Genomic DNA, 24,219 nt, shown 5'->3' on the forward strand with positions numbered 1-24,219 from the left:
GTTTCAAACATATATATGAGTCTTGACTACATTTAAAATATTTTTCAAGTTGGTCATTTGTCCTTTTCCCATCTTTTCTTTGCTCCACAGCATTTCGTCAAAGTTCTGCAACCATCAGCACCAGTCTGGGATATATGTATTTTATGCTGAAAATGATGATACGGTCATGACAAAAAAATTCACTCTGTATGTGAGAAGTAAGTGAGAAAACAGTCCCTGTGAAGATTTGGCAAAGTCTGGGATTTTGCCACTGATATGTTGCTTTTCCCTTGGTATTCCCCATTTCATTTACATAGATTTATTGTTAAAAATGGAGGAGCATGAGGCAAAAATGTGATTCTCTGTGCTGCACTACTGAAATCCAGGCACTGGGTTGGAGAAGGATGCTGTCTGCTTGTGGGTCATGTCTCTCATGTTGGTCAGGGATGGAGAACAGAGGAAGGAGGAGGAAGTTATTAATTTTTTTTCTCTTCCCTTTAGTTTACCATAAACGGAGAGGGCAGAATATGAGAAATTAGTCATATACTGAAGAAATTAATACTTCTTAAGAAATCCACAAAGCTCAGTAAAATACAGTGACTGTATTCTAACTCTACAGAGGCAGAATATATGTGACTGCTGTAGAGACCACATGAGATACACAGTGAGAAGAAACACTTATCTTCGTCAGGTGTTAGCTTTCTATGGTGTGTTTATGTAATTTTTTTCCTAATGGCATTTGTGAGTTAATGCAGTTAGTCTGGAGACCCTTTGGTGTGTGACACATATGTTAGGGCTGCACTGCTTCGTACGCCCCTGCACACAATTTGCACACACGCACAGTCTTGCCCAGTGCTCTCGGTTATCTCAGTTCTGCCGCCTGACTGTGGCATCTCACCCTTGCTCTAGGTCAGGGAGCATTATTTATTATTTATACAGGGATCCTCTGTGCATATTTTGTACAAGCTGGACACCCAGAATGGGAGTGTCAGGGGAGTCCTAGGGCTGACTGCTAGCTCCGAGTCAGAAAAGCAGAAGTCAAGACTTCTAATTTCAGCTCTGCCACTGTTTTGGTCTGGCTGTGCCCACACAGAGAAGTGGCTGCTCCCCTTGCCTTGCCCACACTGCCATCACACAGAACTGAGGCACGGGGCTGGAGGAAGGAGGAGGACTGAGGGCTGCACCCATCTCTCAGAGTGATATTTGTGTGGGTTATTTTGAAAACACAGAAGCAGATCTTGGTCTTGGCAGATGTAGCATTGCTGCATAAACAGAAAGGTTTTTGTCACTGAAGTGCTGACAGAAATTGTCTGTGTTATCTTGTTGCAGGAAAGCCTGAAGTAACGATGCAGTTGTTGTTCAAGCAGATCTCCTGTGTCGCTGACAGTTACCCTGCCTCATCCTGGGTTTGGAGGAACTGTCCCGAACAGAACTCATCCAAGTAAATAATTTTCCCTCTTTTTGATTAATCGCAAAGACCATATCTGAGCTATTCTTCATGAAATGAAGACCGACATGTAAGAAATTAAGTGTAAAATGCGCTCTCGACCGTTTGTACAAGGGGACATGGTGGCCCACTCCAGGGGAACCAGATCACAAAAATTAGGGAAAGGTTTCAATTTTTTTATTGGCATCAAATGAAGTCTATAAAGATCTGTATCTCAGGCTTTTTACGGTGAAATAAACCCCACTGGGTTTATATCAACAGTTAGGTAGTTACAAAGTCCAATCTAAGTTTTTCTCTCGGCCTGTGAAACTTAGAGGGCATTCAGGGCTTGATGAATTGGTTAAGCTTTGGTTAATACAGCTGTTAACGGTGACCTGTAACCAAAGCCAGTAAAGTCAGTGAGAGTGTTTCCAGTAAAGTTAGTGAGAGTGTTTCCATTTCCTCTGTTTATTTAGGGCAGTGAGTCAGGCCCTAAAATTTCAAGAGATGCTGAAACAGCTTTGAGTTGTTTTATGAACTCTGCAGTTTTTATTTTAGATGTGCCAAAAAAACTAATAATCCCACGGTGCAGAAGTGTACTGGGTCAAATTGTCTTTTGGAAGATTGTGGATAAAGCTCAAAAGTATTTTAACTAGATATAAAAAAATTATCTAGACCATTTTCTCATCCGTACCTCTGAAAAGGCTTCCTAACATCAATCTGTTTGTGCAGAAGTGGAAGAGGAAAGAAAACGTCCAGCTAGTGAGTTTAAAATACTCCTTAAAACAGCTTTCTGGAAAGGCAATGCTGTGACATTTCTTTTCTTGGGAATTTCCACATGTAGAAGCTAGTACTATGTTTAGAGCTGAATAAATTTTATTTATTTACTTACCTCCTCATTTATTTATGTGGACAGTAAATCAGGCAGTAAGTTGATGAATGATAGAAAAGCTAAAAGTCAAAATTATCTCTGTGTGGGCTTCCTTTCGCTCGAGTATAACATTCCCTCTTTCTACATATCGGGTCTTAAATAAGTCATTAATACAGGGTGGATGCTCTCCATCTTGAGTGAGAGATACTTCGTGGTTGAAATCACATACCTTCAGGGAAAGGAGTTAGAGCTTTTACTGTGGGTTCATTTTGTATTTATTGTTTTAGTAGCGGCTCATTTGGGGCTGCTCAGTGGTTTGAGTGTTTGAGGTAAAGGTGAAACCAGTGGGAACAGATGCGGTGGGGGGGTGTCATGTCAGCAGTGAAATGGGTGTAGGTCCCAGAGGTCAGGGGGTGCAGGTGCCGTGCCAGGGCAGTGGTGGAGAGTGGGAGTGAGCCCAGTGGAGGAGGTAGGGAGCCCAGTTCACCTCCCGCTGACGCTGCCATGTCCATCACCAAAAAATGAGACCGGCAACTGCTGTAAAGCCTCACTCTAACAGTGACAAAAACCAAGCCCATCTATCCCTCCCTCCCTTCCAACACAGATGTAAGACATGTTTTGAAACATCCCACCTTCTCCCTTGGAAAATGCCACTGTGAGCCAAAAATCAGGACTGGTCTCCTTTCTTTTTCAGCTGTACAGAAGAAATCACTGAGGGCATTCACAACTTCTTGCCAGAAAGGAGATCATTGGGGTCATGGATTTCAAGCAGTATTTTAGATGTAAAGGAGACAGCAACAACCTTCTCCATTGAGTGCTGTGCAAACAATTCTGCCGGTTCAGCCTGCGAAAAGAGTTTCATTAACCTGTCAGGTACCCTAAGCTAGTGCTTGAGCACAGGTTTTCTCAATTAAAGCTGGCGTGTTAGAACTTAGAGTATTTTTTATCTGGCTAAATGGCTGACCGTGCAATGGCACTGCAGGTAAAACACAAGCATTGTGTGTATACAGCGTGGGAAATGGTGGGTGAATGGAAAACATGTCTCTTTTCTCTGGTCCCAAAGCAGGGGCCTGGCTCATTAAAATGAGCAGAAATTTCACATGAATAGGAGGTGCAGGATGGAGCCATGGCAATGTAGGGGTCTGATTTTTTATTTCCTTTTAGTAATCTCTACCTGAAACCCAGAGGCTTTCAACTTTGGGAAGAGCTGAAGCCGCTTTGGTAGCTGGTGGCAGGTGTTGGCTCCTGTTCCTCTCCTGGAAGTCACTGTGGTGCTGCCTGAAACGCCCATGGGAGCTCTCCTCACCCCATGGAGGTTATTGCATGCCTGAGCAAGATGGTGACTGAGCCAACAGACCCACTCAAGGGTCAGTCCCTGTCTGGGAAGCAGGGGCGAGTACCAGGAGAGAGGCATTCTTAAACTGCTGTAGGCAGGTGGCAGAAGGCTAAGCCCTGGTTTGGGAACCACTGTTCAGTCTCTCTTCTTGTAAGGCACATGAGAGATTCTTTCCTTGTTGAAGAAGAAAATCAATATGATTGTTTGCCCATGCACTTTATGCTTGTAACTCTATATACATCCCATAGGGCAAAGTATTTCAGTTACAGAGAACATGCTGTGGCACCTGGAAAGTGTTTTGAAGCACCCAGATAATTGCAGGACAGAGATTTCCTTTGTCATGGATAAACAAGCTGTTTGGTGCTTTTGACTACAGCTGGCAGAAGCTGTGACCACTGATAGAGTTGGAGCATTTATGTTGAAATTACAATAGAAAGTAAGCATAATACTTACGCTCTTAGAAACTACCAGAATATGAGGGTAGGTTTCATGTAACACTCGCCTACCCACTGGCGCCTTATAGTATAGTATGGTCTTGACCTGTTAAGAAGGTTCCTGGCTGAGCAACAGAGCAATGCTCCGAGCAGGTTGTGCACAGTCCATCCACTGATAACTGGTGCTTCGCTATCTGATGTACATTGCTTGCGGGAAGGCACAGGGAGAGAAGGGAGACACGATGAGAAGAGGAATTGTTTATTCCTGTTTATGTTCACTGTGTCCAATCCCTGGATCACACTGACACCTCCATGAACTTAGATTTATTACTTGGTGTAGCATTTTTTTGGAATGAAGAAACAGATGTCAGAATTACTCAGCACTTAATGCCTCCTGCCCAGCTCCTTGCTTTGTACATGGCCCCATCTCATTCCCTGTGCAGAGGAGGCTCAGGCATGAGTGGACTGCAAACTGGCAGAGCTGATCAAGCCACCATGGGTTCTCCTTTCACCTTTAGCTGTACACATGAGCTCTGATTCAGTGGGTAGTAATATGTATCTCTTAAAGTTGCAGGAGCTGTTTCTTCCCCCCTGGACAATGCTGCATTCTATGTCTCTGTTGGATTTTTCCTCCTATTGGTCGCTTTTTTGTTTGTATTCATTTTTCATAAATACAAAAAGGTAAAAGCAAACATAAATACCTGCCCCTTCTTCTTTTGTTCCTACCATGCTGTTTCTTCTTCTCTAAGACTTATTCCACTTTTTTTTTTTTTGTCTTCCAAAGCAATTTAGATATGAAAGCCAGTTGCAAATGATTCAGATGATAGGCCCACTGGATAACGAGTACATCTACATCGACTTCAGAGAATTTGAATATGATCTCAAATGGGAATTTCCCAGGGAAAATCTGGAATTTGGTGAGCAGTCCACAAGGCAACCCGCAATGCTGGAGTAGTAGCCTGTGCTGTAGCAGCTGCAAATAATATTGGCATATTGTGTCTTGTAGGACAGGTCCTCGGTTCTGGGGCTTTTGGGAAAGTGGTGAATGCGACAGCTTATGGAATTAGCAATGCAGGAGATTCAGTCCAGGTTGCAGTCAAAATGCTAAAAGGTACGATAAACTCTGGGTGTCTTTCACAAGCAGTGATGGATTCTAGCGGCTCCAAAGCAGAAGCAGTTCATGTACAGACTTGTAGCAGTTACACCTCACAAATGCTTGGTTTCAAAATGCTTTCAAAATCCTGTTTCAGTTTGGAAAGGTATTGCTGAAGTGCCTTCTTCCTGCAGCATGTGGCATTTTGTCCTACATACCACAGATCTGCGTTGTATGGGGAAGGATGGAGCTGCTCTGCTCTAAAGAGGACGAATGCAAATTCATAGTGCAGGTTAGCCTGCTGGTCACATTGGTGACTCTGTGAACTTCGCTGTAAGACCCCTTTTTCTTGTAGTGCTGTTGCTGTTGCAACTCCCTTTGCCTCCTGTGTCTGAGCTAACTTGTTTACAAAACTTCCAGCACGTCTTCCTGTAGTCTTTTCTTCTTGATGACACAAAGCAATTTCTTTCCATCCCTCCTTATGGGTCAGGCTTCTTAAACCTCTAATGCTCCTTGCTGCTTTGTTCTGGTCTCTCTCCAAACTGTCTCAACCTCTCATAAAAGCCGTGTCCAGAAGCAAGCCTCCCTAGCAGCAAGCAGAGGAGGAGGGCTGCCTCACTGGGTCCCAAGTACCACAACCCTGTTGATACATAACGGGATGAGCTTCATGTCGGCAACAGCACCAGCACCCTGCTCACCTGTGTGCCCACTCAGTCCCTTCCTGCTAGCACTGCCATCCACCTAATCGCCTGTTTGCACATCTGCAGCAGCTTTGCACTTCCTTGGTCTGCTCCTTCACAGCTGGCTTTATGGAAGTTCACCTTGATCATTTTTGTTCACGTCCCCAATTCACTGAGATCATGAGGGCCAAATGCTTGCTGGAAAACAAGCCTAAAGCTATTACTGAAACACAGTGTGGCCTTCTTAGCTATTGGATCACAACTCGTTGTGTGCCATATGGCTGTTGAGACTTTTTTTTCTCTTAACATTTCTCTCCAACAGGGTTTACTGCCATTTTTTCTGTGCTTGTGAACACCTTAATACACTGCTGTCATTCCTTGCCAGCCTAAGAATGACAAATATTAGCATTTTATGACTGTTTTCCCAAGCCTTCAAATGATAGACACTCACACACACATTTGTTTTCTGCCTTTGGCTAAACCTTTCCATACTGTACAAAAATTTTTAGGATGTTCCCAAATGTACTTTCAGTCCAATTAATTTCAAATGAAGACTTGCATGTGACAAAGCATCTAACCATGTACATTTTTAATTCTTTGCTGGAGATTTCCAAGTCTGTGTTACTTTTACAGAAAAACCTGACGCTTCAGAAAAAGATGCTCTAATGTCTGAGCTGAAAATGATGACTCACATTGGAAGCCATGAAAATATTGTGAACCTGCTAGGAGCTTGTACTGTGTCAGGTAACTTGTAGAAAGGTACCAATTAAAATGTTCAGACTAACAAGGGCTCCTGAACAGAAAAGAAGTATCAAAAATTGATTACTGAAAGCAGTATTAAAAACATCCAAGCCATAATTAATCGCCTGTTCCTCAGGCTGCTCTTAGCCTCTTCACCCCTGAATCCCGTATGCCCAACTAGTTTTGCTGTTCTGCACTGGCCCAAAATAAGATGAAGATGAAATTAAATCAAAGTTAAGGCCATGCATGTGTACAGAAATGGATCCTTTCTAAACGAACTTGCATGAAGTGATACAATAGCCCTTCTATAGAAGAGGCTTTCCTGTTACAGTGGTGATGGCACTGATATGGGCCAGTTTATTAAGCAAAAAGGAAAAGCTTATCTGGTGTAAGGTACCTTTGTATCCACATGATTCTGTTCACATAAGAATTTTTTTTTTTTTAAATCACATGGTTCACCAAACTGAAGCTGTAGAAAGAAAGGGGAAAATGACTAAAGGCTAGATAGGAAAGAAAAGAAACTGAAAAAAGAGTGGGGGGGACACAACACACTCAAAGGAAAAAGTGAATAATTAAAAAAGAGACAACTTTTTAGAGGACCGCATGCAAAAATAAACTGAAGATGGAAAGAACTAAGCAAAGATGGGCAAGCTATTATCACTAATTAATTATTGTGTGACTTGTGATATAGTTGAGGCAACATACGTGGATATTCCTGTCCCAAGCACTCCCCCTCTGGCCAGTCCAGCAGTGAACAGGAGCGGGTGGAGGGAGGCTAAAGAACAGATCGCCTCGGGGAAAGGGCAGGGTTTACCCAGTGTTTGCCCATATCATGAACTGTAACACCTGCCAGTGAAAATCTTGGCAGATTTTCTGCCGCGGATAGTTACTAAGTCAGAAAGACCAAAGATAACAGTTAACTCTTGTTTTCCCAGTTTGCATCAACAGCAATACTGTTGTGCAAAGACATTTGAGGCATAAAAGGAAAGCAGAGAAATAGATCGTTGTTGGTGGCTTTAGCTGATTTGAAACTACACAGGCTGCCACTGCCTTCTGGAAAACCCAGCAAGTGTGATGGTGTAGGCAGGAGAGCTGCAGGGGAGACCCGCTCAGTCTGGCAAGGTAGGGCAGGGACACTTTCACTCTTATCCAAGTCCCGTGTTCAGAAGCATTTACATGGCTCTCAAGACTTCACATCCATGCTCTGAGAGACTGTACAGGCTTTTCACAGTGTGCCCTACCTCGCTTGACAGGGGCCTTCTGGCAGAAAGGTCCACAAATTTTTATTTGGTCTTTCTGAGCCAGGAGTGGTGGTGCCAATGTAAAACTTTGCAGGGGTGACTGTGTGACCACTCTGAGCTGTCCCTGGGCCATTCACTCTGCTCCTGCTGGCTTGTCATGGCTTTCCTCCAAGCCTGCCTGCTCAGGAATTGGAGGTATTTTTCCTTTCTTGAGAAAGTGGCCTCACCAGTGCTCCACACAGACACATCCCCTTGCAAGGTCTTTCCCTCCTATAGGTCCTTTCAGCTGGTAGACTTTGGTTTCAGGTGACATTCACAGAAAAGAAAAAGGATATTTCTAGAGCATGAAGGTAGTGCAGATAAATGAAAGGGCGTAGGTCAAAGGATACCAATTCACACTGTCAAGATAATGAACAGGAGTCATCTTTTGCTTGAACCATGTATGTTTTAGACAATATGTTCCATCTTTATAGCCTGTGCTGTCCTCCCTAGTGCCGTTGGCATGGGGAAGGATGTTTGTGCCTTCATAGGGATTTGCAATCCGCCTTGGGACATGCACCACAGGGAAAAATCAGCTACACAGACTTTCAAAAGGGACATTACAGTCAGTAATTACAGTCAGTAAACATTACCTGCCCATCAGTACAGGTCATCTACCTGGGAAGGGTAGATGCTTGGGACGTTTAATACAGATTAGTCCTGGGAGAAGATGAGGCATCATTAGGGCTTTAATGAGGAGAGTGCTATAGATAGCAGGAGGCATTTACATTTCCAACTATTTCAGGACCAATCTACTTGATATTTGAATACTGTTGCTATGGTGACCTTCTGAACTACTTAAGGAGCAAGAGAGAAAAGTTTCACTGGACATTGACGGATATTTTTAAACAGCACAACTTCAGCTTTTACCACAATATCAATTTAGACCAAAATGCCAGGTAAAGCATTCAGCAACAGTTTAATAGTTTATAAAGCTACTGTCTCTTTTTAAGCTGCATTCTCAGCTGTGCTGTAAACTGGTGAAATTATTAAATTCTTGAGAATGTGCCTTCACATATTTTAATAAGCAATGCCTTGGGAGGAACTGAGATTTGATTCTCCTTATGATGTTCTTTGCACTGGACTCCAAAAGACAAGCAATCTCTTGTTTCTCTTTCCAGTTTTGAGAAGACTCATGTCTGTGCCCAGATTTTGAATAGCAATAACTGATCATGCTTTTTCACTGCAAAAGAGTTTATATGTAGAAGATGATGTGATCCACTGTGTGTAACCTTTGAAAATGTGTCACCCACTCCAGGAAGGGTACTCACCTGAAGTACGGTGTGAATACGACTCTGTGCAGAGAGGATGAATTTGAAATCATGCAAAGAAGTCAAAACATAAATGTGAGATCTGGATCAAATGGGATTGTACTGTATTCTGAGGAAGGTAACAGATTAGTTGCTTTTATCTCTAGTAATTCTGTTATTATTGTATTTATTATATTATTGATCTAACTAGACTAGATTCAGTGGCACCGGAGGCCCCTTTCTATCATCTCTCTCTCTTCCCTCCTGGCAGGAATTTTGCTGGAGAAGGATTCAACAGTGCTTAAGACCAGAGGCTTATGTTTCTGGTCATGCTATACATAGTATTTGAATATGAAAATACTCTTTCCTTTATTTTGTGTCTCAGCAAAGGATGCAAAAGATGGATGCTCTTTGTGATGTTGTTCTTGGTAGGGGCATGTGAAAATCCTTACAACAGTCAGTGGAATTAATCAGAGAGTGAGGAAGCCCATGGAAAACTCATACTTTTGGTTATTTTTTACAGATAAAATTAAGCATGAAAACAGACAGGTGGATGAAGAAGAGGATTTTAATGTGCTCACTTTTGAAGACCTTCTTTGCTTCTCTTATCAAGTTGCCAAAGGAATGGAGTTTCTTGAGTCCAAATCGGTATGGCGAAGGGTAGCAAATTGTTTAGATAGAAAAGACAGTAAAAATAGGTCAGTCTATAAAAGGCAGACTGAAGAACAGAGCCACACAGTGGCAGGCTTGAACTATACCTCCTTCCCTGGCTTTACAGCAAAGACCGGATTGCAGTTTTAGACATGACCCTGAGTAAGAAGTGGCTGCATTGCATACTTCTGCCTGCTCTGGCCCTGTCCTTTGCCATGAGCAACTGGGGACTGTCCAGCTTGCTCATTCTCCAAACTGTTTGAGTGGAAGGAGGCACCAATTCAGAGAGCTTGAGACAAGGAAATTACCTCCTTCTGATACCAAATGCTGCAGAGTGTTAACCCATCCTTTCCTTCTAAGTGCATTCACAGAGACCTTGCTGCCCGGAATATACTAGTGACCCATGGAAAAGTAGTGAAAATATGTGACTTTGGCCTTGCCAGAGATGTAGTGAATGACTCCAACTACATTGTCAGGGGCAATGTAAGTTCCTGAATGCTCTCTATTTTTCATACCATTGTAGAAATGATAAGAAACCAAGAAAGTGAAGCTTTGCATTTTCAAATTCCTTGTTAGCTTTATAGATATCTGTACAGATAGTGCAGAAATCTCACTTTTTCCTGTCCTTGTCAAATGCAAATTCTTTGCTTATAATTGACCTGATCAAGCTAGTACTGTAAATGAGATGGTACCCATGTCGTTTCTAAAGCATGCTGAAACCATTGATGGAACTGCTGGGAATTGTTTTCTGTTACAGACAATAATAGTATAGGGACAATAGCATGGGGGCGGGGGGGGTACACCAGATCCTCCAGCTATATGAAGAAGTACAGGGTGGACATCTCTGTCTGAGCTACTCACTCTGGAATTCAGAGGAGGGAAGAAGGCGCTTCCAGGGCTGAGCTCATCTCTTCTTTAAATAGTCATCTAAAATGGATGAGATGAATGAGCTCCTTAGAAGTGTCTATTTCTCTCTATAAGGGAGATTTAAAGGGGCTACTAAGAGAAGCCCAGTTTTTTCACATAGCAAACACGAATTGATCCTACTCAAGCAGTGAGAACTACAGTGAGTCATCTAGAAAGCCTGTGTCACAGCATGACCTGGCCTCCTTTCCCCCTGTCTGTACAGGCTCGTTTACCAGTTAAATGGATGGCTCCTGAAAGCTTATTCGAGAGGACGTACACAATGAAGAGTGATGTCTGGTCTTATGGAATATTACTATGGGAAATATTCTCTTTGGGTATGTTCTGTAATGCGACAAAAGAGTGCTGCTTGGTTTTGGCAACTTCTGAATTAACATGTATTCTCCAATATTTTCCACAGGTGTAAATCCCTACCCTGGTATTCAGGTTGATACAAACTTCTACAAGTTAATACAAAGTGGATTTAAAATGGACCGACCATATTATGCTACAAAAGATGTGTAAGTGTGTTTCCTGAGTGATGCACAGCATGGGAATTTATATTTACTAGGTCACTGTTTGTATGACCTTTTATTTATTTTACACTGTACCTTGCTCAAAAAAAGTAGCAAAAGGTGACATCTTCCTCTAACTCTGAAAAAGGCTGCTTGATCAGGCAGGTTTTGTCCTAAAGCAGAAGTGATCAACACTAAAGATTACATGAGTTTGAAAGGACTAATTTATTATCTGTGCTTAATTATGCCTTCCTTTCCCAGGGAACTTCTTGTTCTCAGATCACAGACTTTTTTCTTTTTGTTTTTGTAAAAGCTATGTTATACCATATTCATCTTGGATATTAACTAAATCTTTGGTGATTATTTCTAAACTTTTTTTTTTTTGAGCTTTAACATGTTTGGTTCAGTTCCAGCAGGCTAGGGATCCTCTTAGAGAAAAACCCTGCTCAGGAAGAGTTGGCAAGAGCCAACATGTGCTCTCAGCACATGACTTTGAGCCTGTGCCTCTGTGCCTGGCTGGACTCTACCCAGAGGTGGACCCCAGGGCACAAGAGAAGAGACGGTGATGGGGAGCTATGAGACCTGGAGCATGGAGGAAAAGGAAGGACTTTGGGTTGTCTGAGCTCTTCTGGCAGATATTTCATAGATGGTCTAAGGACTCAGTGCCTTGCTATGACACTATAGTGTTCTCATCCTCTCCATATAAAGACTGTAATGGCATTAAAGGTACAGGTGAATCTGACAGATTGACCCATGAAAGATTGCTGTGGGGCTTATAAATACCAGGGAACTTATTGACCTAGTAAGTTTGCAAGGGACTTCAGCAGATAGTTGCTGCACTGGTCCCTGATGAAACCGCAAAATCGCTAAGGTGGCATTTAAACTTCAAAAAGATTTTTGTGATGTCAAATTACATAAAAAGACTTACTGTGAAAAGTGCCCTCAAGACTACAGAGTCCGCAAGAGTAGGTTCTGCCCCAGACACAGACAGGAATTGTCTTCTAGCACTTCCTGTATGGAAGCTGGAAAACAAGGTTAGCATGCCAGTATGTGCCAGCCAGGGTGAAATCCTGGCCCTAATCCTGTGAGGAGGATTTTGCTAAGGACTCTGGTAAGGCCATGTTCTTCATTTCACCCTTTATCCTTACTTTCCTGTATCTTTTCTTCTGATGCAACACGCTCAAATCTGCCCTCTTTCTATAAAATTGTTCTGGTGCCCCATGATTCCCATCCACATTCTGCACTTCCATGTGGTCACAGAGACTCCAACAGCTAATATGTTTTCTATGTCACCTCTCTGCTCCTGCAGCTATCGCGTGATGCAGTCCTGTTGGGCCCTTGACTCCAGAAAAAGACCCTCTTTTTCTTGGCTGGTTTCCTCTCTCGCCTGTCAGCTAGCTGAAGCAGAAGGAGCAGTAAGTAAACACAGAAAGAAGAAAAATGCTGCTTTTTTTTTTTTTGTGTGTGTGTGTGTGTGTGTGTGTAACCCCGTAGATCAAAATGAGGTGAGAAATAGTCTTCTGGTTTCTATTCAAGTGTGCTACTGTGTTATGGATACATTCCCCAGGGATCTATGTAAGAGTTTTTTCTGCCATCAGAAGGAATCCTGACCCCCTTGATGAGGATTTCTTTCCTCCCACTGCCTGCACCAGGACTCTGGAAGGCTGAAATCTCTCAGCCTGTGCTACGGGACTGTGCTTCCCTTGTGCAGGAGCCAGTGCAGTTGGCTTTGGTGATGCTGATAGCTGCCATGGGAGGGGACCTGAGCCCAGGCCACCTTCCAAGGGATCTCATGGGGGGCCACCATAGGTATGTGCTGCCACGTCCTCACAGACAGAGGTCCGTATGTCATTCTCAAAGGTCAAAATAATAAACAGAATCTGAGGAAGTCATATTCCATCCTTAACAGACTGTCATCTCTTCCTCAGGGACGATAAGCAACTCCTTTCAAAACTACCAATTCTTGCCTGGATATCAACTCTGGGCTAGACACTATTTCCCAGTGCAGTGTCCTTGATAACCTTTTGGGATGTGGAGGGCTATAATGACTCGTGCCTTTGCAGCCTCAAGCCTCTCTGCAGGCTGTTAGCCTAGCAGAAGTTGCTGAGTGTAGAGGCAAACTGATGAGCAACTTCAAAGCGCTGTACCTAGGAAAAAAACCTCCTTTGCGGTCCGGTGCCCTTCCTCAACCCAGCTCTTCTTGGCTAGATACGATCCATCTCACTTAAGCAGTTGTCTGGACTCCCTTTGGAGTCAGTGGGAAGTAATGGGCCAGTATGTGTGATTCTCCCTCAAGAGGAGGTGGGCTGTACCTTACACGTGCCTGCTTCACAGGGAGAAAAGCAGTTTACCAAGTACAGTCAGTAATAACAGAAGATATCTTTTACTTCCTTTTCCCAATTCTAGGTTTACCAGAATATGAAGGAAAATGTTTCTACACACAATTCCAGCATCAAAACCAAAGAACATGTGAGCAGGGATGAGGAATCTCTGCTATCCCCGACTGTGCTCCAGCATGAAGATTCTCAGGTTGAAAAATAATCTGGGTTCTGGATTTGATCTCAGTCTTTTCATAAACTCCGTGTAGCATATGTGTTTTTTATCACCACTAAGAAAAGGAATTGTTACCAACTGCTGCTCTATTCTCATTTCTTATGGGCCAGTCCATATTTGTGTTACTTTGAGAAGACACAATTCATTTCTTTGAATTCAGCAAACACATCTATCACAAGAGAGAAGCAGTGGTCTTTTCACTGTCTTTCTACAACTGGGTATCTTTTTTCCTGGTTTTATGTAAATGGTTTCTAATCAATCCATTGAATTCAGACTGTTCTTGACATATTTCAAGTAAACACAAGAAAATCCATGGATTTTTTAGTCAATGTTTACAAGCACGGACTATGCATCTAAAGTGAACTGATGTGATTTCCAGAAGTGCTACTCACATCTTCGTCTCCAGATGTCAGCATCTTGGAAAATCAGCCTTGTTTTACAAGGAACCATAAATCTGAGTGTGTACGACTGTCTTATCCTGAACATCTCAATTGCTCTGAAGTTCCCGATAGGTGTCCGGTTCAGGTGAGTTCATTTCATCGAGTTTTAGGTACTCAGATGGTCTCTAGTCATCCAGGCTACATTCTGCACTCGCTGATGAGAGCTAGGTACTTACAGCAACTGATTCTTTCTACCAAAAATAAGCATCTCAAACAAGCAGGAGGAGCGATATTTGGAGATGACTTTCTGCCTCCCTGGTCTAGAAAATCCAGGTGACAGTCTCCAACTAGAAGTCTCACTTCAACTGAGTTGTAACTAATTCCACTCTTCGGGCGTTGTGTGTTTTAATATCAAATAAAAATGTTTAATGTTAAAGAAATTATCTTCTGTAGCAATTTAGGAGTGTAATATCATCACTCCCAATTCTCAGAAGTCAGCCTGGGTGTATGAACCCCGCTGCAATAAAATGAGAGAACGTGTCTCTAGCTTTCTCCCAGACTCCCAGTACAATAACTAGAGGCTTGATAGTTTTTAAATACAGATAAAAAGAGGCATTATTTTTGTGCTGATGTTTGGGGATTTGTAAATATGGCTTTTGTAATGACTAACAGGATACATTTGTCTACATCCCAGTGAATCAAGATGAGAATATATTGGTTAATAGTTTTCTTCTCTTTTACATTTTACAAAATGCTAAGTGCAGTTAGGATTTCCAGTGGCAAATGTTATAAATGAATAACTGTTTAGACAGAATATGCTATCACATAAACTGTGCTGCTTTTTACTAACATGGTCTGAAAATAATTAATGTTGTAATACAGCGATTATGAATTGTGTATTTTTGTTAACATTGTTGAATTAGCAATGAATCATTGATTTTTTTAATCAGATATAAACCACTGAAGAATAATTCAGAAATGTAGAAATAAAACTTTAACCTTGCATTTTTTTTTCTGGAAAAGATATATGTCTTTTAACATACTCATATAACACAATTTCAAAGTGTTAACAGTCTTGTGTGGACAGGAGTTTTCAACCACTGTTAACACACAGCCTGCACTAGCTGGAAGGCGAGAGCTGAGTGTCTTGTGTGGACAGGAGTTTTCAACCACTGTAGCCTTCAGAGCTCGAGGAGCTTAATGCTGAACTGCTTGCATCCAAGCCTAGCTGGCCCTGGAAGCAAAGCAGATGTGAGTTTGGCTCATAGAGGAGCAGATGGGAATCCCATGTGCTTTAAAACATGCCAGGGAGTTGTGTCAAGTGCTTTTCCACAAGATTAAAAAAGGAGTGGGCAGAGGTCATCTGGCTCCATCATCACTACTGAGCTGAGACTTGGGAATACAAAGGCAAATAGAGAACCTTGGAGCTAACACAAACTCCTCTTGATGCACACGTGAAAAGCAGCTCAAGCAACACGGCACCCTGTGAGGAAGCACAGTCACAAGAAAGACCCGCCTGTAAGGGCTGCACATGTAGAGGCTTGTGCATCTACTTCTCCACGCAGCAGAGAGGGATGGAACAAAGCTACAGGAGGTATTCAGTGGAAAAATAATATCTTTTAGGAGCACATTTCCTTTCCAGGATGCTTCCAACACAACTTAGCAAAGCGCTGGTCCATTCCTGAGGTTTGTGCAGAGCCACAGCCAGTGCTGTCTAAGATGCAGCTTCATGATTCTTGAAGGAAAATGCCCACATTTCTCTTGTTAGGACCCGGACCCCTAACCTGTGCCTCCAGTAGCCAGTTCTCTGGAGGAAGTGCTAAAATCCCTCTGTAGTGAATGGGGAGAGGTAAGATTGTTCGAAGACCTCCAGCAGAGATGCCATTAGTCTAAACTAGATGCATTAAGTCAGGTAGAGACTGACAAAGATTCAATGATCGTTAAGCCGGGAAGACGAGGAACAGAAGGGGTTGAGGTCAGTTAAAAGTGCTGAAAGGCAAAGGACACCGCGCTCTCCTTGTTAGCAATAACAGAAAGAAAGAAATATTTGACAAGCCAAACTGGACGACAAGACGCGTTGAGGAATCGGCCCTAATTTTCTTTCCCTGTTCCTTGCCAAAAGCAGACCGCGGAGCCTGCAGCCCGGCCCCGAGGAGACCTCCCCGCGGGATGGCCCCGGGGTGGATGGCCCCGGGATGGCCAGGGATGGCTGGCCCCGGGGTGGCTGGCCCCGGGGTGGCTGGCCCCTGGCGGGCCCCGGGCTGCCGCCGTCCCGGTCCCGCCGCCGGAGCCGGCACTAGGTGGAGCTCCGGGACCGCGGTGCGCGGCGCCTCCCGGCCGGCGGCTTCCAGCGGCTTTCGGGCATCCCGGTGCTGGAGCGGGTAGTGGAGAGGGGACAAGGAGCCGGGCTGGTGCTTAGCAGACGGGCCTGGGCCAGCCACGGTGTCTGGACCAGAGCTGCAGGAGAGCCGGGGCAGCAGGGCTGGGGACGATGGTGCTGGACAAAGGGAATCCACAGCCAAAACCTCGTAGCGCTGACAGGGTGAGCCAGGTACCAGTGCGAAACAGCCAGCCCCCTCCCTCAGTGTCCCCCAAACAACCATGCCCGTGTGCCACAGGCAGCAGACACTAAAAAAATAGGAGGCCCTTCTCTGTCCGAGCCAAGAGAAACTGGATGTGTTTCACTAACACAAGTCTCACTGTCAGGTTTGGGATAACCTGGGATGGGCTCTCTGAGGTCCCTCCGGGAGGAGCTGGTGCTAGTCATGTGTTGAACCAGAAGAGGAGAGCAGAAGTGTCATGCAGGCTGGCAGTGGCTTTCAGTCCACATGTTCACAGAGATATGTGAAAGGTGATGGAGACATCCAAGGTCATATTTGCTACAGAGCCATTTGCAGATATGTCATTTTTAGGAGTCCACACTTCTGCTGGGAAATATTTTGGGGGTGCAGAAATCAAAGCAAGCTGAAGATACAGGCATTCACCATGCAGCGAGGCACACCATATCTCAACACCCTTTTCCCAGACACTGAACTAGATGAAGTACCCAGTGGCACAGGGCTCCTTCTTCCCAGCTAAATGCACTGCTGCACTAGTGAGCTGCTGCCTCCTTCCCACCTCCATCAATGACTAATTAATTAGGCCGCACAAAGTAAACCAGCTTTAAAAAGAGGCACAAAAGACCCACCCAGACCCGTGGTTGAGGAGACCACAAATCATTTCAGAAAGAGGTGAGACGTGAGCCCAGCTCCTTGGTGAGCATCTGTTGGGCTGTGGTGTGGTGGGGAAGGAGTCCCTTCCAGCCAGGCTGGCCGAGACCTGGGCCAGATTCCTCCTTGCTGACATCCTTCCTGTGGGTGAGATAAACCAGGGGGGCTGCTCAGATCAGGGATCCTGCCTTGCAGGTCACTGCCACATTAAAATTTAGGGGTTTAAGGCTGTGCTGGAAAACTGATAGAGCAACACTCCTAGCAGAAGTGTAGGTGCCTTGAGGTACAGTCTGGATCAGATCTCAGCTGAGAAGGGATTTCGAAGACCTGTGCTCTGGAGAGAGGTGGAAAAGCGGCGGTGCTGCTGTGGCTACCTCCACAGAGGCACATACAGGCTGGGGTGGGATTCAGTTCGTTTAGATACTGCTTAGCTGGGATGGAAACCCATGGGAGATCCCGACAGTGACCCACTCCTCCTGCCACATGCTGCCTACAGCCGCTCGTGATCCATTGCACTGCAGCTAAGATTTGGCACTTAGCTGTGGCTGCCATATGTGCCCAGAGGTGCCTCCTCCTGGCTGCACTAGGGTTCCCCTCCCTCCATGGCCTATGCCATGGGGACCTCACTGTCGTCCAGCTGAAGAAAGCCTGGATGCTACTTCTAATCACAGCCCTCCAGTCCCACCAGTGCCATCTCTTCAAATCGTAACAAGAAGGAGGTGCTTGTCTCTAGTTTCCACCATATTTCTCCTGGAGAAGTGACTACCTACCTGATGTGGAGTGGGGTGTCCTTTGGAAAAGCCTCCTGCGGCAGGGGAAGCAGGCTGGGGGTGTCCTGGATGCAAAGGGGCTGTGGGGCTAAAGCCAGGCAGAGCCGCGAAGGGAGCAGCCAGAGGATGGCAGTGTGGACCACAGCAGAGAGCCTGGCCCTGAGACCTGGGCCTGGCCCTACCTTTCATTCCTTTTGGGGCTTCTTTTCAGACCAGAAAAAAATGGGATGAGACTCCTCTTCCTTCCCAGGAACTAGAAGAAGACAGCTGGGAGCAAAAGGGAGATGGTGGAGAGCAGTCAAGCACCAGTTTCTCCTTGGAGCCAAGAAGACTGAGGGGGTTTTGTTTGTTTTGGAGGGAACAGGTTTGCCCATGGAGGAAGAAGAGTCTTCTCGGCCTTCTTACAGCCCCAGAATAAGGAAAGGTCCCATGTGGGACCCTCAGCCTGCTCCCTGCCAAGGAAGCGGTTGGCACCTCTCTGCCTTGGATCCCCACATTGCGTAGCACAAAATATTGCCCACAAAACACCACAGCCCTGCAGGGATGTATACAGTTATGGCCTTTGGAACCTTTGACCTCGCAAACAGCAAACCACCTATGTGGGCCAGAGTCACCCTGTGCCTTTGCTGACTGAACAGGTTTGCTGGATTGGGCCTGCCACGAGACATGGGATGGGGGAGATGGTGGTATGGGACAGCCACCCCACAGCATCTTGCCGTGGAAGGCCTTTGGGGGGATAAATCGGCAGGACTAGCGCTGTCGAGACGTGTGGGAGACCACGGCCACGGGGCGTGCATCACCTCCTGGAGAAGGTTACATTTCAAAGCTGGGAGATGTAGGAAATGAATCAGTGAGGAAGGCAATGAGGACATCACCCTTTATATCATATATATTTTATATATATTTATACCTGGGGGTGTGGAGGGGATAGCCCGGGGGCTCGCTGGTGGCAAACGTGTGCAAACCATTTTGCAGCTGGAATTTGATGCTTTGCTTGACGTGGGAGCCAACACGCGTGTTAGCGACACCGTCCCGCCAGCTGGGACAGGGGTTGCGGTTTCCCCGGGAGTGGCGTGGCTCTGGGCGAGGGTTGGGGCGCCGGGGGGCACCCCTGCCCCGGGCTCCCCAGGCCGGCCTGGCTGTGCCTCGCTGCAAAGCCGAAAGCGTGCGGCTGGGGAGCGCCGCGCTCCCACCGCGTCCCCCCCGCCGGGCGCCGCCGGGGCCGGGCTGCGAGCCGGGGAAGATAACAGCGGCCCTGCGTGCTCCGGGGAGCGTCCGCACGGGGAGGAGGGGGTGTCCTCGGGGGGCAGGGGGCGATAACAGCCGAGCCCTGGGCTCCCTCCCCGGGAGTGGGGCCGGGGCCGCGCCGTCGGGGCCGCCCCGCGTGTGCGCGCTGCCGGGTGACTCACGGCTCCCGTGACCGGATCAGGCCCCGGCCTTCCCAGGCGGGACACGACAGCAGGGTCCGGGCACAAGCGGGAAAGGCGGCCGGGGCGCGCGGGTGCGGTTTTCCCTGCTCTTGCCATTGAAAAAAGCTATTAAAAAAAAATAATAATCCAGCCAAGGCTGGATTTCACCGGCCAGCAGAGACGTCCCTGGGGGGCTCCGGTCGCGGTGCACCAGCGACTTCTACGGGAGCAGAGCAACGCCCAACCCGTGTAAACAGGGCCAGGGAGCGGGACGGGGATCAGCCCTTGGTCCCCCCCGGACACACCGACCGTCTCGCCGGGAGGCTCTGGCCGCTGGACCCGAGCGGCTGGGGACATCCCCACCGGCCTGCGGCTGCACGAAGCCTCCGCTGCACAGTTTGGCTTTTTCCTCCCTTTCTTTCCTTACGTTCCGGTTTCCCGGAGGGAGCCGGGGCGCCGGGAGCTCAGGCCCGACAGCACCTGTGCGCAGCGGCAGGGCTGGCCGGGGCAGCGGGGGCGGCCCGCGGCGGGTGCCGGTGCGGGGCGGCGGGGCCCCAGCCTGGCAGAAGGTGCCACCCCCCCTTCCCCATCTCTGCTTCCTTCCCGGCAACGGGAATCCGCTCGGGAGCGAGCGTTTAGCATCTAACCCACTCCTAGAGGCATGTGCTTAAACAAGCCGAGTATCAACCCCACGATAAAAGTATTGGGTTATTCTGCAACGTAATCTACATCAAAGCCTCGGGGGCTGCCGGCTTGAAAAGATCCAAGATGTTTTCTAAGTCCTTATCATGTCTGTGCTTAGGGGGAGTCATAAATTCCACAGGTCGGACTAACTAACACACGATTCCTCCTTCCCTTCTCGCTCCTCGGCCACCAAAGGGCTTTCAAGCAGGCTTTTTTTTTTTTTTTTTTTTTTTTAAAAAAAAAAAAAGCCTTGCAAACAAAGCTCCCGGTTCCGTGTCGTTAAGATGGGGGGAGAGGGGAGGATCCTCCCACCCCACCCAGAGCTTCTTCTAAGTGACAGAAAAATAAATTCTTTAAGCCCGAAAACGATCAGAAATAAAGATGGTGAACCCGCATCCCGGGAAGGGTCCTCCGGTGGAGGAGGGATCGTGGGGGCTGCGCGGCACCCGGCCCTTCCCGGGGCTTACGGGGGGGTCTCTGGCCCGAGACGGGGGTCCCCGGGCTGTCTTGCCCACCCCGCTCCGCCCCAGCCCCGGGGCCCGAGGCGACGGTGAGCGCCGGCTCCGCAGCGAGGTGTCCGGCTGCGGGCAGCGCGGGCAGCGGGCAGCGGGCGCCCTGCCCCGGCGTTTCTCCGCCATCATGCCGCTGACCTGATTTCCCCTGGGGCAGGCAGATCCCCTCGGAAATAATTATTTCAGCTCAAGAAGCAAGGCTGGAGCTGAAGGAGGAAGGCGGGGAGCCCAGCGTCTGCTGGAGCTCTGGGTGAAACAGCCCCTCGGTGCAAATCCAGGGATCAGCGTGGAGGGGGGGAAAGAAAAAAAAAGATATTTCCCTGCAAACGGTAGCCCCCACCAGGCACTTGTCAGCTTGAGAGGCGCTGGGTCGCGTTTCCCCGCTCCGGATCTAACGCAATAGGAAAAAAAAAAACGAAGGAAGCAAAGAGGGAGAGATCAGGGACTCGCCCGCCCTCCGGTCCCGAGGTCCGGTCCCGAGGTCCGGTCCCGGGGTCTCCGCTCCTCTCCCGGGGCTGCGGCTCTGGGCCGGGGCCGGCGGGAAGCCCCGAGACGGAGGCAGGGAAGGAGCGGGCAGCTGCCAGGGCCGGCTCGGGAAACCGCCCGCCTGCAGGACGGCGGGGAGAAAAGGGGGGAAACCCGGCGGAGAGAGACACCCCCTCTCTTCAAACCCCTCGGGAAGCCCCGATCGCTGGGGGGCGAGATGGGGGACAAATCCTGCCCCAGTCGCAACGAAAGGAAGCCGGGCCAGCCCCCAGGCACGCAGGCTCGGGGTATGCGCAGCTCGGGGTCCCTCTCGGTTTAAGACAAGAGGGGCCGGGGGGCAGAGCGTCCCCCGCCCCAGCCGCCCGGCAGGTCGCTGCGGCGGGCCGGGAACGGGGGGCAGCTGTGGGGCGGCGGGGGATGCTCCCGAGCATCCCTCCGCGGGGGCCGCGGGCCTCGTCCCCTCCTCGCCACCGCCCCGGGGAGGACACGGCTGGCAGAGGCCGGTCTCCCCAGTCCTCCCCGTGCTCGGGAGGCAGCTGGGTTCTCTGTCCGGCGGACAAAGGCAGAGCCGGGCCGGGGGGAGCGGAGCGGTGCGCTCCCTGCAAGGCCGGGCGGGCGCGGTGCTGCCTTGGAGCCTCCGCCGGAGCCCCGGGGCTCTCCTCCGTCCCCAGCCCCGCCAGCTGGGGCTGGCGTCGGGTCTCACCCCCAAGCGATGCCACCTGCCTGCCAGGGATTCATGGATGGAGCCTTGGCACCGAACCGGGCTGGTTCGGGGTTTGCGAGGGTTTTGGTGCGTTTTAATACAATATGTTCAGAGTTTGTCATTTTAATGGCCACTTCCTCCGTTTATGGCATCATCAAATTCAAATCCGCGTAGATCGGCTGTGTCGGTGCTTATCGGGAGAGGCGATTACGCTGAAGGGACGCAGCATTTCTTTTCCAGAGTTCCGTTTCAGTCTCCCGCTCAGAGAGCGCTGGGGGCTGCGAGCCCCGCTCCCTCTCCCCGTTACCCACCGGCGGGGCGGGGGTCAGGCGTGATGGTGGGAGTGGGCAGCGGGGAGAGAAATCCCCTCCGGAGCAGGCGGCTGACAGGCCTCCCCGCATCCCTGCTCTTGTGCTGCTGTTGTCGTCGGGTCGCAACCGCGGCCGTCAGCGACAGTCTGCGAACGACAACACGGGGTGGGCGCAGGCACAGCGTCACCGGCTGTGTGCAGGGTGGGGGCACCCCGTTCCTCGCAGCCGGGTACCCACGGCGGCTCCGAGGGGGCTGCCCGTGGTCTCTTCCCCGGGAGCGATGCTCCATCCTTCCCTCCTTGAGCCCCCCAGGGCCACTGACGCGGGACCCTCCCGGATGCTTTGGGAAACGTGGCTGAACTACTCCCACTCGGGTTAAAGCATAGCTCCCACGCTCAGCACCAAAGGGCCCGGGGGAGCGAGGGGAAGGAGAGGGAGATTTTCAGGGAGATCTGCCTCTGCAGAGCCGAAATCCGCCCTCAGCTGCAAAACGCCCCGTCTCAGTGAGCGAGGGAGGGACACTCCTCGGTCTGCAGAAGAGCCACCCACGGGGAAGGAAAAATACCCCTGGGACACGGCCAGCCGATCTCCTCAGGGAAGGCCCGGGACACGCGTGGCCGGGGTAGTGCGGGGCCCGTGGGTGAGCCCCGGCAGGACCCAGCCGCACCCGCCCCAGGCGCCCGGGAGAGCCGGCGGGCACGGCCGGTGCTGCGCGGCTCCGTGCTGGGAAAACGGGGGGACGCTCCCGTCCCCATCCATTTTTTCTCGGCGGGTGAAAGGTTTCTTCGCTGTGTCATGGGAAAAGATGCGAATATGCAAACCTCGTCTCGCATTGTCCCCGTTCAGGGTGAAAAGTTAAAGCATAAAAGCGACGGGGGGAAGCTGAGAGGGGGTCGCCTCTTCAAAGGGGGCTGGCTGGGCCGGGAGAGCCGGCTGCCTCTTGCCCTGGAGCCGCCCTTGCCGGGCCAGCATTTCCAGCGGGTTTCCAAGGCGTCGGGGTGGGAAAAAACGAGCGTGCGTGGAGGGGCAAGTCGCCGGGTTCCCCGTGGGCCCGGCCGCGCTACAGCGAGGGAATCGCCCGCCCGAGGTGGCAGGCTCCGGGAGGAGCTGGGTACCCAGGCCCCTGCGGGCGGAGAGATGCTCCAGCGGTGGGTACGAGGGCAGCGGGTGTTTTAGGCGAAGGCACCCCCGGCCCTCGTCCCTTCCCGGCAGCGGGGCCCGGGCTGGGGCGGGGGGGGCGGGCAGCGCCTGGCCTCGAAGCTTGGCGGGCACACGCGGGGGGAAGGAAGGAGGCAGCGCCCTCGGAGGGGGGGGATTTCTCCTCTTACCTCTCCTTCATCGCCCGTGACCGAGTGGGAGCGGGAGCGGGTGGGAAGCGCGTTAGAAAAAGCAGTAGGCCGTCGCGGTGGGGTTTGTTGCTTAAAACAACCACGACAAAATGGCTTTGTGGATTTTTAATCAAAACTCCCTCCTCCTCCGCCCCTTCCCCCCCCCCCAGCCCCAAGCACGGAGAAGAGCTGGTTAAAGTGCTGCCTACAGATCGGCCGCGATACACGGCTCCCATATTCCCACCCTCGCCCTTAGATCTCCCTCTCTGTCTTTTGCAAGTCTCTTGATTTCATCCTTTGAACCTGTGATTGGAGGTTAAAGTGCACCAGGTTGCAATGGAAGGAGGAAGCTCTTAAACAATAAAGGCTTGAATATTTAGCTGTGATCAGGTCGCTGCCCTCTCCTTATCTTTTTAAATGCAAATCGTCTTTTAGGGGTAGTAGCTATATACCCAGCGCCTCTCCACGTCACCTGCCTTTGGTGTGTCTGGGCCATTACTAATAGAGCCTTGTAAACAATCGTTAATCATGTAAGTGCTGCCGACCATTGGATTCGGACCGGGAGCCGGGAGCGCGGAGCGCGGAGCGCAGCGCGGGGCCGCGGCCCCTCCGCCTGCCCCCTCCCCGCCCCGGGCAGCCCGTCCCCAGGCGGCAGGCGGGCCGCTGCCAGAGCCCCGAGCAGCATGCCGAGAGCCGCCGCCGGGGCCCCGCCAGC

At 49.2% G+C, this 24,219-nt stretch overlaps 1 protein-coding gene across 1 annotated transcript in view; it reads left to right on the forward strand.

Moving 5' to 3' along the window:
* Nucleotides 1-14,911, forward strand: part of FLT3 (fms related receptor tyrosine kinase 3) — a 43,500-nt gene extending 28,589 nt beyond the window's left edge. The window contains exons 10-24 of the mRNA XM_087757201.1: nucleotides 91-197; nucleotides 1,309-1,420; nucleotides 2,971-3,149; nucleotides 4,615-4,727; nucleotides 4,831-4,963; nucleotides 5,053-5,157; nucleotides 6,453-6,563; nucleotides 8,586-8,739; nucleotides 9,099-9,229; nucleotides 9,614-9,738; nucleotides 10,102-10,224; nucleotides 10,871-10,982; nucleotides 11,066-11,165; nucleotides 12,469-12,574; nucleotides 13,566-14,911. Of these exons, the coding sequence (XP_087613327.1) occupies nucleotides 91-197; nucleotides 1,309-1,420; nucleotides 2,971-3,149; nucleotides 4,615-4,727; nucleotides 4,831-4,963; nucleotides 5,053-5,157; nucleotides 6,453-6,563; nucleotides 8,586-8,739; nucleotides 9,099-9,229; nucleotides 9,614-9,738; nucleotides 10,102-10,224; nucleotides 10,871-10,982; nucleotides 11,066-11,165; nucleotides 12,469-12,574; nucleotides 13,566-13,700 (1,846 nt within the window). The 3' untranslated portion in view covers nucleotides 13,701-14,911. The remainder of the gene's footprint in view (nucleotides 1-90; nucleotides 198-1,308; nucleotides 1,421-2,970; nucleotides 3,150-4,614; nucleotides 4,728-4,830; nucleotides 4,964-5,052; nucleotides 5,158-6,452; nucleotides 6,564-8,585; nucleotides 8,740-9,098; nucleotides 9,230-9,613; nucleotides 9,739-10,101; nucleotides 10,225-10,870; nucleotides 10,983-11,065; nucleotides 11,166-12,468; nucleotides 12,575-13,565) is intronic.
* Nucleotides 14,912-24,219: the final 9,308 nt, after the last annotated feature.

This window comes from Nipponia nippon, unplaced genomic scaffold, assembly GCF_047370975.1.
Source record: "Nipponia nippon isolate SJK-2023a ecotype South Korea unplaced genomic scaffold, ASM4737097v1 scaffold_2, whole genome shotgun sequence".
NCBI lineage: Eukaryota > Metazoa > Chordata > Aves > Pelecaniformes > Threskiornithidae > Nipponia > Nipponia nippon.